Here is a 13,389-nt window from a genome sequence, read left to right as displayed (position 1 = left end):
ATTTCGTGCATGTATATTCATATTTCCATATATACATACATACATACATCCATACATCCATATCTACATATGTAAATATATTTTTTGGCAAGTTTTTGTCACTTTGCTATTAGTGAAGTTGCCTTTGTTTTCGTTTCTTTTTCTATTGATTTTATATGAACGCTTAAGGTGTTGCGCATCCGGCCGCTCTAAATATTAATATATGGATTCGCTTACATACATACATACATACTTATACATATAAGAACGTTCACCAATTTATGAATAGGCATATTTCTAAATTTATTTTAAGAATTTTGTTTTTATATCCGAATTGGAAGTGTTGTTGACTCAACAAATTCGTCTTAAACTATTCAAACTGGTTTCCTAATACATTATGTATATATATTTATAAAAATAATATTTTTTACGATTATTTGCTAGTGAAAAGTTTTCACCGAAAAACAAAACCTTTTAGCAGAGATCGCTTATAACATTTTCACTACTTACATTTGTCCACTGACCCTAAAACTGTAATGCTGTTAAATTATGGAAGTTTGAATAGCAGTGTTGATAACATTCTATCAGTCGCACTGGGTCTCAAACTGTGATTTCAAGTTAGTTAATAAATTTATAATACAATTGAACATCCCTAACTAGAGGGAGGTAGGAGTTATGGAAACTAATTTGTATTATAGGAATGTGTATTTTAATTTCGAGCTCAAATTTTATTTTATTTTATTTTATTTTAATTTATTTTATTTTATTTTACTTTATTTTATTTTATTTTATTTTATTTTATTTTATTTTATTTTATTTTATTTTATTTTATTTTTGTTTAATTTAATTTATTTTATTTTATTTTATTTTATTTTATTTTATTTTATTTTATTTTATTTTATTTTATTTTATTTTATTTTATTTTATTTTATTTTATTTTATTTTATTTCATTTTATTTTATTTTATTTTATTTTATTTTATTTTATTTTATTTTATTTTATTTTATTTTATTTCATTTTATTTTATTTTATTTTATTTTATTTTATTTTATTTTATTTTATTTTATTTTATTTTATTTTATTTTATTTTATTTTATTTTATTTTATTTTATTTTATTTTATTTTATTTTTGTTTAATTTAATTTATTTTATTTTATTTTATTTTATTTTATTTTATTTTATTTTATTTTATTTTTGTTTAATTTAATTTATTTTATTTTATTTTATTTTATTTTATTTTATTTTATTTTATTTTATTTTATTTTATTTTATTTTATTTTATTTTATTTTATTTTATTTTATTTTATTTTATTTTATTTTATTTTATTTTATTTTATTTTATTTTATTTTATTTTATTTTATTTTATTTTATTTTATTTTATTTTATTTTATTTTATTTTATTTTATTTTATTTTATTTTATTTTATTTTATTTTATTTTATTTTATTTTATTTTATTTTATTTTATTTTATTTTATTTTATTTTATTTTATTTTATTTTATTTTATTTTATTTTATTTTATTTTATTTTATTTTATTTTATTTTATTTTATTTTATTTTATTTTATTTTATTTTATTTTATTTTATTTTATTTTATTTTATTTTATTTTATTTTATTTTATTTTATTTCATTTTATTTTATTTTATTTTATTTTATTTTATTTTATTCGTTTACCAAGTGGCGACTGCTATTATTTTGCTCGTAGGTGTTTGTATATGCTTTAAAAGGGATAAAACAATTATGTAAGCTTACAACTTGGAAAAGGTCTTCACTTATTTTTATTGTTATTTCCTATAACATTATGTTTTTATATTTTTGTATACATTTCCTTGTAACTAATTACCAACCACCAATGTAATTAAGTAAATAACAATAAACTTGACCAAAACTGTTTCAACAAGTAAATAAATACTCCTCCTATATGGCTAATCGATCATAATAAAACGTTTTCCGGTGCAATGACACTTGCGCTGCGTGATCTAGGCCCCACAGCGCAATGCTCAGCGGAGCTTCCACTGCCACCACAACTACAAAGGTATTTGGGCGAAATCAAAACACAACGGTGCTTTCACGATAAGTTAAATGCTAACCGGCATTACATACTGTGTCGTAATTTTTATTGTACGAGTATTGCCCAATGTTGCATAAGTAAGTAGGCAAACGATTGCAAGCGCCATTACAGTTACACACACTTATTTCCACATATAGGAAAAGAACTTTATTCGACCAATTCTTGGCACACTTAAAGCCCGTTGCGGGCACCACCTCCATATGCGTATAAATATGTATGTCAGCGGTGAGAAAGAAATTCTGATATAAAAGTAAAAGAAGAGGCGTTCAAAGACAACAGTTGACATTGGTCGCTGACTTGACGCGAAACCGAAGATTCATTCTACCCGGCAAAATGTTAGCATACACAAATTTTTTGCTATTCGTGCTTTTGGTCGGTGTGGCTACCGCTGCGGATACCTCAAAGCCCACAACCACCAAACCCATTTCGATTACAACAGAAATCATCGAGTCGTCAAAGGATCCACAAGCGAATGTAGCGACGTTAACACCTCTGGCGGATGGCCCCACAGAGCGACCCGATGCGCCCTTCGACATGATCGCACAACGTATGGACATCACCAGCACGCTGGACGATAACAATGAATATCACTACCTCTGCACAGTGGGCAAAAAGCGTACACGTAAGTGAAATAAATCTTTGAAAGGTTGTTAAGTGTATAATATTAAATTGATTTGTTATTTTGCAGAGAACGTCATGTGCTTCGCCGAGGACAACACACGCTGGGACACACCCCACGATGTGAATCTGAAACTGCGTTGCCCCAAATCGGGTACAGGTTATGAGATCGCTTTCGCACAAGTCGATGTCTGGATGACGTCTAATGATTTAGACTGTCGCGTAACTGAGGGCGGTGTGGGTTATGGATATGTCGGTCTACAGCTGACCGCCTATAAAACAAATACATTCAGATATATTGCCGATGTTTTCTCGGTTTGACAATAGGATTATGTTTCTGGATAATATATGAGGTATAAAATAAATGGTGTGATTAAAAGGAGGCTAGCTTTTATTTTTTCCTGGTATTAAGGATACTTAACACGCAGTAAGAAACTCCAGGAATGGAAACTAGAAGTACAACTTTCAGGTGGACTTGATTTTCAAGAATTAATTATAGATATTTCGCTTTTTATAAAAATATGGGGTTCTAAAGGACTGGAAATGATATCTTGTTATTTGATTCTTCGCCTCGATTTCTCTCTTCTCATTTTTTCTCTTTATAAAATTTTCGGATTTTTGGGTTTTCGGTGTTCAACAACTAACTGATTCTTCTGCGTTGATTCCATAATTGCTGCACCTTTCCAACTTGCTCATCCAACCCAGAATCAATAGCAATGAACTTAGGTTAGGTAAGGTCCAATAAGAAGAAATGAAGGATAAAGGAGAAATTAAGTAAGATAGTGTTCAGTAATTCTTTTGAAGTTATAGTCAACGTTCTCGCCCAATCTCTTCGTAGAATGACAAATAATACCTCTGATTAGCATTTGCGCAAACGCTGGAGTTCTGAGCTATATTAGATTCTCTGACATCGTCGATATGCGAGTGAAAACAAAAGAAAGCAAAATATGATGACATTTAACAAAAGATATCTCAAAATTACACGCTTCATAGTTAAAAAAATATTAGTGGAGTCAATGGTATTTTGAACCTCCTGATGACACGAAGCTTTAGTGAAGTGAAACGTATGAATAATTTAGATAAAAATTTTGTAATTATTTCTACCAAAACTTCGAATGAGAAACTACAAGCGAGTACACCATTAAATTAAAAAATGGGTCAAAAATCGCTCTCAATTTTCCACACTCTCATATGGTAAATATGAGTACTTAATTTTAATCTTATATTAGGCATTCGATTACCACGATTGCGATATGTCAATTAAATTGATATAAAATACAAACAATAACAATAATTATGAGCTCCTAAATGACATACATATGTACATATACCGGTGAGTAGGCCAATCAGGCCCATACTTTTGCACTCCGTAATCATGCCGTTAGTTGATATCGGGACTGCGCGTCGACAAGTCGAGTGATTTCTAATTAGAAATTGTTCAAGCGTTTGATAAAAAATAACAGTATTTTTTCACGTTATTTTTGTTTTTATTTTGTTGTTTTTGCACTTCTTGTTGCCGAAATGTGTTATCTATAGAGAACGAAAAACGAAAATGTTTGCTGCCTTTAATGTAATTTTATACTCGATATCCACTATATTTATTCTTACAAATGTGTTTCTGGCGTGTGCCGACAAGGTCAGCGTGGTGGAGTTGACCAATTCGTGGACGCTGCGCAATCAAAATGGATGTAAGTGAAAGATTAGCAAAAAAAATATTAAAAAAATTAACGTGCACGTGTCTTATATACATGAATCATAGGTTTCTTCAAACCAAAAAAAAAAGTAATGTAGTTATTTGAACTACATAACTTAACACATATAGTATGTTTATTACCTCGAAAGTGCTCATATAAATCTCGGTTAGTGTAACTTATCGAATTGGTTCGATTTTGATGCGATGATTTCATATGCAAAAGTGATTTCATTTCACACCCTTTTCGATAAGAGTTTTGTTTACTTTTTTTAGAAAAATTTGGTGATATATGTATATTATTAGTAATATATATAAATAAATTTAAAAAATAAATAAATAAAATTAAAGCGAAATGGATCACAAGTTATCGTTAACGGTAATAATATTTCGCCATATATATATTTTTTTCGCGTATGGAATCTAGATAAAATATATACATATGTTTGATCGTGAATGATTCTTCGAAAAACGGTAACCAATGTCAGTTCATAAAATAAGTATAATAAAAAATAACATGAAATATCAATTAAATACTTAATTTCATTTATTTATTAAATTTTTGCGCACACTCGGCAACCCTATTGGAGAAAATATGCAATATCATACAATTTGAAATTCTTTATCAACTTTTTGTACGACGATTTATAATATTCTGAAATTATTTCCATAAAAAATTATAAAACATTAACTATTTACTCTAATAATAAACAATATAATGAAAATTAAAATATTTCATATGAAATCAATTCTGGATTTAAGTGTGTATGTACGTCATATCCTTCCGTTTATGATAAATTATCGAGCTTATCAGTTCGTTTCATATACATACATACCATAAATTTGTTAACCAACATGATCAGTGCTCAATTACATTAATCAATAGCAAGTGGCTGGAACATTCAAGTGTGGCGCTGATAAGATAATATTTTTTTCTGTGCTTAGTTGAGTGTATTTCAAATATTCGTACTAATAACCGTGGCATGAGCGTTTAGATAAGTTGATTTGTTTACATACAAACAATTTTTATAACATTTATTAGGGAATCCCTCAGAGCTCAAATTTTTGATATTTTTGTACAATTCTCTTCGAAGTTATGGTATGCCAGGTGTGCAGCATCTATAAATGTGCGAAGCTATGAATTTTAAGACACTTCTGAATGACTAACACATTTTTCGAAAAAATTTATATGAAATTCATCGGGACTTTAAGCATTTGTAGCGACAAATTTTGTAATAGATAACATCCGCCAAGCATTTTTAGAAAGCGCACTTGCATTTCTAACGAATGAAACCTATAATAATTTTTTTTATAATAAAAAAAAATAAAATAATTAATTTCGTAAAAATTATTAAACTTTCCAGGAAATATACCACCCTAATGTGAATCGGTTTATCATAAAGATATATTCTTAGTCACATACATAGCAAATACGATCGCTTTCCCATAAGCCAATATTTCTGATAACTGTGTTTGTGTATACACTACATATTATTAACGAATTATTTGCCTTCAGTGAAAGTACAAAAGAAGAAGCACCTTCGAGAGGTTAATCAATTGAAAGTGAAATCAGTAAATTATTTTAAGAGAAATAACAGAGCAAAAAAAATCTGCGGATACAGAGTGGGTAATTGTAATAATGAAAAAATTATTTACCAACTATAGTCTCCTGACCGTCGAGGTGTACGACATTTCTACGACTGTCGGGATTATTATGTCAACTCGGCAGCAATCCTGAAAAATAGGGCATATGATCTAATCTATTAGATCAAGTTATAACCTGAAAAAAGGATTTTTTTAATAAAGAAAGTAAAGATATTGGAACTTAAACTAAAGGTTGAACCAAAATATAGAGGATTATCAAAAAGCGACATGAAGGATCACATAGCAATGGGCTTTAAGAAAATAAATATATAACAATATTCTTAAATCATCTGTGGGAAATATAGTTATACTTTTTGAAACCTTTTAGAAGACTAAAAAGACGATAACGAACTTGATTAGCACTTTACTGAGATACACATACTTTTACCTTTACGTTACGTATAATCCCATTGAAGTTTAGTAATAGACTTTGCTGTTAAACGAATACTAGTATGATCCATCATTTCAACTACTATAGATTACAGATTTTAGAGTACATTAAATTAAATTATAAATTCCTATGAAGAAAGTTTTCCACACACACTTTATTACTTTACTAATAATTGTATTTTGCTTCGAAACACTTTTCCTCAAAATCTTCTGCAACTTGTTTTCGATTTAATAACATAAATTCCTCCTTAAGATAAGAAGTACAGTAAAATCACGATTATCCGAACATCTATTACCCGAATGCATACATACATATATATTATCCCATTGTTCCTAGATGGAATATAGGGTCTCAACATATTATGACGAGAATATGATTGACGATTGTGACGAAAATATATGATTATGATTATTTACGTCAATCCCAATTATTTTCAACCAAAACCGATTACGTAATAAAGATGTATTAAAACAAGTTCGGCGGCAACCGAACATTTTACACTCTCACAATTTATTGCTATATTTTAATTAAGAACAATACTGACCCATATTGACCCATATATTCGGCATAAAGTCCAATAGAATAACGAAAATCATCATATCGTATATAGGATGAGGTAATTCCTGAACTGATTTCACTCATTTTCACCACCAACATACATTATATCTAAGATTATATGTTTATTTAATTTGGCTAAGATATTTCACATATTAACCGATTTATAAGCTTTAAGCCCATCGCATTTAGAGGAAGTTATGACCAGATTTTAACCATTTCTGGTACAGAGACACACTATTAGAAGAAAAAGATTTCCTCTGAATGAAATTAAGATATCTGAGAGATTTACCGCAATTTTCGGTGAAAAATTACCCTTAGGCACTGAGTTCTTCATATTCGATATTCGGGCATTGGAAAGTCATAGTCCGATTTAGAAAATTTTTTCACAAGTGATGCTACAGATTTCCTTCCAGTATTTCCTCATTGGTTCCTTATGTATATATTATAAAGTGAAGGAATAAGATGAAATTCAAAATTGAGTTATATGGGAAGTTTTCGTAGTTGTGAACCGATTCCATCCAGAAAATATTATATACCGGATTTCATTGAAATCTGTCGAGTAGTTCCTGAGATATGATTTTTGACCCATAAGTGGGCGACGCCACGCCCATTTTCCATTTTGTAAAAAAATCTGAGTGCAGCTTTCATCTGCCATTTCTTATGTGAAGCTTAGTGTTTCTGACGTTATTCGTTAGTGAGTTAACCCACTTTTAGTAATTCTCAACCTAACTTTTGTATGGGAGGTGGGCGTGGTTATGATCCGATTTCTTTCATTTTTGTACTGTATTAGGAAGTGGCTAAAAAAAACGACTGCAGAAAGTTTGGTTTATATAGCTCTATTGGTTTCCGAGATATATAAAAAAACTTATGTAGGGGGCGGGGCCACGCTCACTTCCCCAAAAAAATTATATCCAAATATGCCCCTTCATAGTGCGATCCTTCATACCAAATTTTATTTCCATAGGTTTATTTATGGCTTAGTTATGGCACTTTATGTGTTTTCGGTTTTCGCCATTTTGTGGGCGTGGCAGTGGTCCGATTTTGCTCGTTTTCGAAAGCAACCTTCCTATGATGCCAAGAAATAAGTGTGCCAAGTTTCAACAAGATATCTTAATTTTTACTCAAGTTACAGCTTGCACAGACGGACGGACGGACAGACAGACATTCGGATTTGAACTCCACTCTTCACCCTGATCACTTTGGTATATATAACCCTATATCTAACTCGTTTAGTGTTGGGTGTTACAAACAACCGTTATGTGAACAAAACTATAATACTCTCTTTAGCAACATTTGTTGCGAGAGTATAAAAATGTAAATAATGAAAATATGAAACATCTCTTATATATGTAGTGTATTCAACTCCTTACTCGTAGCCATAACGAAATCTGGACTTAAAATTCCCATAAGTGTTTACTCAGCGCTAAGCTCTACTTACGGCGATGTGTTGCAATCGAAGAATGATGTTAATCTACGTTGGATCGCTTACGATAATTGGACCTTTACGAAGCATTTCAATGGTACTATCAGCCTCTCACTCTATATAAACCTATATAACCAAATAATCGTTTCACTGCAGTTGAAGAAGAAGACTTTGCCAATGTGAATGCGATCAATCTGACATTCTACGGCATTGACACGGTGTCGATCATCCGACTAAATGGCATAAATATCGGTAAAACGGATAATATGTTCATGCGTTACAATTTCGATGTGCTGCGCTATTTAAAACAAGAAAATGTCTTGGAAATAGAAATCTTCTCACCCATTTGGGCCGCCAAAGCACTGGCGAACGAAGGTGTGCCATGGAACGTGATAGCGCCACCAGAGTGTCCACATGCATCGTACAGGGGTGAATGCCATCGTAATCTGTTGCGTAAGATGCAGATGAGTTTTGGCAGTGGTGTGGGACCCGCTGTGCCCTCGGTGGGAATATGGTAGGTCACATATGATATTTGTTATTTAAGTAAATAAAATATTTGCTTTTCTTCTAGGAAAACAATAGCTTTGGAATATTATGAGGTTGCCATTTTGCGTTTCGTCGATATTGCTGTGGAGCAAAATACCACACACTGGATCATGGATGTGCATGCCTTCTTTAATACTGTACTATCGTATGATTTCTTTGGAAATATCACTTTATTTGCACCGTAAGTAATGCCGTAGTCAAGAGCTTCTGAAAACGAAACGAAATGAAATAAAATAATAGATTTGCTTTCCTCTAACTTTTTATTATTTCAGTGACCTATTGACAGAAAACCCATACAAAGTGGGCCTAAAAACCATAAGCTATCAATCGCCAAGGGTAACATTTCAAGTGCCGGTACCCAAGGTGAGCTTCATAAGACCTTAACAATAAATTAAGCTTAAATAATCTCAAAGTTGCTGAATATATAGGAATCCGTCGAGCTGTGGTGGCCCAATGGCTATGGTGAACCACATCTCTACCCAATATTCGTGTCAGCGACATGTTGGTCGCAGACTGATGAACCACAATTGCGGGCAAAAACTGTTTCACAGCAATTAGTGAAAGTTGGTTTCAGAACTGTGGAATTAATTGAAGATCCCGAAGAAGGTGGGTGACTTTACAGTAAGAATAAAAAAAATATATATATATAAACAATAAAATTTTTCAGGACAGGGTCGCACATTTTACTTTAAAGTGAATGGTGTACCAGTTTTCATAAAGGGTGCGGCATATCTACCCGCCGACATATTGCCCGAAAACTATGATGATGCTGAAAAAGGTGAGACCAAAATCCATGATCGCTAAAATACAATATCGTGACAATTTAATGAGGCTTCTAATTTCATAAAATAGTGGATCATATCTTAAGATCGGCACAAGAGGCGAACATGAATCTGATACGTGTCTGGGGTGGTGGTCTTTACGAGTCTAAAACCTTCTACGATACCGCAGACAAGTTGGGTTTGATGGTTTGGCAGGATATGACCTTCACTAAAGCCACTTATCCGGTTATAGACTTCTTCGTCGAGTAAATATGAATACATATGTGAAAACTTGTTACAAAAGAACTTATTGAGTTTATTTTAAACAGATCAATTCGTGTTGAGACTTCGCAGAATGCCAAATTTCTCGCATCGCATCCATCTTTGATATTGATAGTGACTAACAATGAGATCGAATTGTTTATAGTGCAGAATAAAGAAAGTTTTGGCTCGGAACATGAATACAAACGCCTAGAAAACGAGTACAAACAACTCTTCATGGGCACAATTAAACCGGAACTGAATGTCATATCACGCAATTCGTTTGATCCGCGTCCGGGACCAATGATCTCAACACCATCGAAAGGTATTGAGGAGAACAAAAAAGATTTGCCACTGGATTTGCAAAGCGTTAACTATGGTGATGGTAAGTTGTGTATTTAGAGATAGTATATAAATCAAAATTTTTCATGCTGACTTGTTTCGAAACAGTCCACTTTTGGCAGGAATATTCCGATGGCTGTGATCCAGACATATATCCGCGCGCACGCTTTGTCAGTGAATACGGCTTTCCGAGTATGCCAGCAATAACATCGTGGAATCTAACAATGTCGAAAGACGATACAATCGTCGATTTGATTAAGCATCGTCAACACAGCATATATGGTATGACGCCGATGTTACAGTTAATCGAACGACATATACCTTTTCGTGCATCCAACTGGGAGCACGACATCAACGACTTGGTCTACTTCAGTCAACTTACACAGGCCATGGCCGCTAAGACGGGCACAGACGTATTTCGCAGTCAGAGCGTCAATTATCGCACAATGGGCGCAATATATTGGCATTTGAATGATGTGTGGGTGGCGCCCACCTGGTCCAGCATTGACTACTACGGCAATTATAAAGTAAATTAGAAGACCTCAAAGAATGAATAAGTCTACTATATACTGAAATTCATATATTTTTCACTTTTCTTGTAGCTTCTCTACTATTGGTCCAAAGAGTTCTTCGCACCCCTTTATATAGTCGCTTTGATGGATGCCAGCAACAAGCGCATCAATATAACTTTGATCCGGGAAGAGTATAAGGACTATCCTGACGCACGCAAATATGTAGAATCGATAAATCTTTACTATTGGGATAAATTGATTAGCAGGAAGTCTTTTACGCGTGACGAAGTTTTAGTGAGTTCAAGCGCTATAATTTTTTTTATATTTAATAATAAAAAATATTTATTAATTTTTTTTTGTTTTAGGAGACTAATTCCGCACAGCAACGTTCTGTGGCACTGGATGAGTTCATATCTCCACCATTTACAGTTAAGAATTCCTTTTTAGAAATTACGCTTAGCAATACTAAAGGAGAAGTACTCGCATCAACATTTTTCTTACCCACGAATATGAAGAACATTGAGGGCATAACCGATCCGAAGATTACAGTAAGTACTTTTATGAATTTATGGATCAAATTTGCAATTCAAGATCAAGTTGGACTGATTCTGATTTTATATAAGAGACCGGAACATAGTTTATATGTTTATTTATAACTCTGGGAAATTGCACCTAATTTAGATCTTCGGTCCTTCGTCTAGTCTAGGAGACTATAACCGCTCTAGATTTTAATGTAACTCAAAGGAAAGATACTCGAGTATATCATAAGACTTTCACTTCATCCCTGGATTCGAAAGAACGAAGTTATTATTGATTATTATATTATTCTCTGAAGAGGAATTTACAATGGCTGTACGGGCTCTATACCCAGTAGTCCTGTCAACTTTTGTGAACAGTTTTCAGGCTTAAGTTTCAGTGTCTCTCAGACCGTCAAATATCTTACTTACGTTAGGTTTGTAGACAGATCTCTGCAAAAGCAGAAGGTCTCACTTAGACAGGCTGGCGCTGTCCTTTGTAGTACCAATAAAACTCCCTGTGGATCAAAGACCTTTAAGATTCAGCAAAACGCTTGGAATCCGTTACAAACTTCTTAAGACGGCTAATATCGATTCCAGCCAATTCGCTAGGATCGCCGAAAAAGGGCCTTCCGAGGTGTTTCAACCTCAGTCTGGCAAAAGCTGGACAATGTAGAAGGAAATGCTTTGATGATTCCATCTCGCCTTCCTCCATACAACTTTGGCAACTTGTATTTGCCACGATCCCAAGTCTCACTGCATGGGTACCAATTGAACAATGTCCAGTAAGTACACCCATGATGGCGCTGTGATGGACCTTGCCCAAAGAAAGCAGTTGAAAGGACCGCTTACGCTCCACAGAGGGCCAAAAGGACCTCGCCACTGCACAAGTACTGGTAGTTGACCAGCGTTTGACGAGCTCATGTGTAGTCTGCATGTCCAGCGCTCTTGCGCAGGTGGACCATGGACTACCAATGCGCTCCCATTCCGATTTCCGGGTACCCGCACTATTCGGATGGCAAGAAGCTATTGATTAGAATCTAAGACACTCCTTAACTAGCCCAGAGCGTACTGTCATCGATTTCAATGCCAGTATTGTCACCCTGCTGTCGGAGTGAATACATACCTCCCTACTTAGTTGGTACAATAATCCAATCTTCAGAAGGTTAACTCTTTGAGATATCTCTTTGGTGGTCGATGGTAGGGATTTCCAGCATCCAGTCATTAGATAGAACATTATTTGACCTTGTAACTCTTTTAATTTCTTTTTTTCACTCCCCTTCATTTTCAAATCTTCTAGGCCGAAATAACCTGGCGGTATTGCAATGAAGATGCGCTCTCGCTGAAACGCCGCATCGCTTACAGTCTCTTGGTGCGTGTCAAATCGCCTGCGCTCTACGTGTTCATACAAATCGTACATCCGAAAATCAAAAGATATAAACTCTCGCAGAACGGCTTCATACAAGCAGAACCCGTTAAAGTCATACATCTGGAATATGAGCATCCAACGGAATGTATGACCATATCGAATGAGAATATAAAAGTACAAACCATGAATCAATATCTATTAGCCGAAGCGGAGAAAAAGGCGCAAAGCGCAACGAACACACGAAGACGGCGACGCCGAAAACTGGACTTGTGATAAGACAGAGTTTCGTTTACTGCTTAAATAAGTGCTATAACGGTTGCTATTTAATACATAAGATGTGCATTGTATATGCGTATGTTTGTAGGTGTATGTGATATATATGTATGTATATAACAAGTGTTTGAGATTTATTGACAGTTGTGTCGCAATATGACAAAATCTGTTTATGTGAAATGTTATTATTGTTATTGTAAGTTGTAAAAATTATAAATATAATTTGTTAAGTTATAAAGTACAGTTCGCTGCAAAATCGCTCAGCTTTTATCAATAATTTCAAATGTTTTCTTAGCACTGTGTAGAGAAATTGACTGCCGCAGTTTATTTATTAACGTCTTTTGGCGCCAGCGGCCAACAAAATATCTACCTAACAGCTGTTCTAAGCCTAAGTTGCTTGAATATTATCTGCGCAAATCTTGGCAAAAATGTCGA

At 33.3% G+C, this 13,389-nt stretch overlaps 2 protein-coding genes across 2 annotated transcripts; both read left to right on the top strand.

The window, feature by feature from the left end:
• The first annotated feature begins 2,309 nt into the window (after nt 1-2,309).
• On the top strand, nt 2,310-3,051 carry LOC105209501 (uncharacterized). Its single transcript, XM_011179917.3, has 2 exons — nt 2,310-2,673; nt 2,740-3,051. Exons 1-2 carry the CDS (start codon nt 2,385-2,387, stop codon nt 2,988-2,990), a joined length of 540 nt encoding a protein of 179 aa, XP_011178219.2. The 5' UTR covers nt 2,310-2,384; the 3' UTR covers nt 2,991-3,051.
• Nucleotides 3,052-4,049: 998 nt separating this feature from the next.
• On the top strand, nt 4,050-13,256 carry LOC105209500 (beta-mannosidase). Its single transcript, XM_011179916.3, has 13 exons — nt 4,050-4,357; nt 8,329-8,472; nt 8,532-8,889; nt 8,947-9,102; nt 9,194-9,284; nt 9,350-9,527; nt 9,589-9,699; nt 9,774-9,948; nt 10,012-10,328; nt 10,394-10,812; nt 10,888-11,091; nt 11,163-11,345; nt 12,613-13,256. The coding sequence occupies exons 1-13, from the start codon at nt 4,222-4,224 to the stop codon at nt 12,952-12,954; spliced, it is 2,814 nt and encodes a 937-aa protein (XP_011178218.2). The 5' UTR covers nt 4,050-4,221; the 3' UTR covers nt 12,955-13,256.
• Nucleotides 13,257-13,389: the final 133 nt, after the last annotated feature.

The sequence above is a fragment of the Zeugodacus cucurbitae genome, chromosome 2, assembly GCF_028554725.1.
Source record: "Zeugodacus cucurbitae isolate PBARC_wt_2022May chromosome 2, idZeuCucr1.2, whole genome shotgun sequence".
Taxonomy (NCBI): Eukaryota; Metazoa; Arthropoda; class Insecta; order Diptera; family Tephritidae; genus Zeugodacus; species Zeugodacus cucurbitae.
The sequence above is the reverse complement of the archived record's forward strand: the minus strand, read 5'-3'. Positions and strand labels throughout refer to the sequence as shown.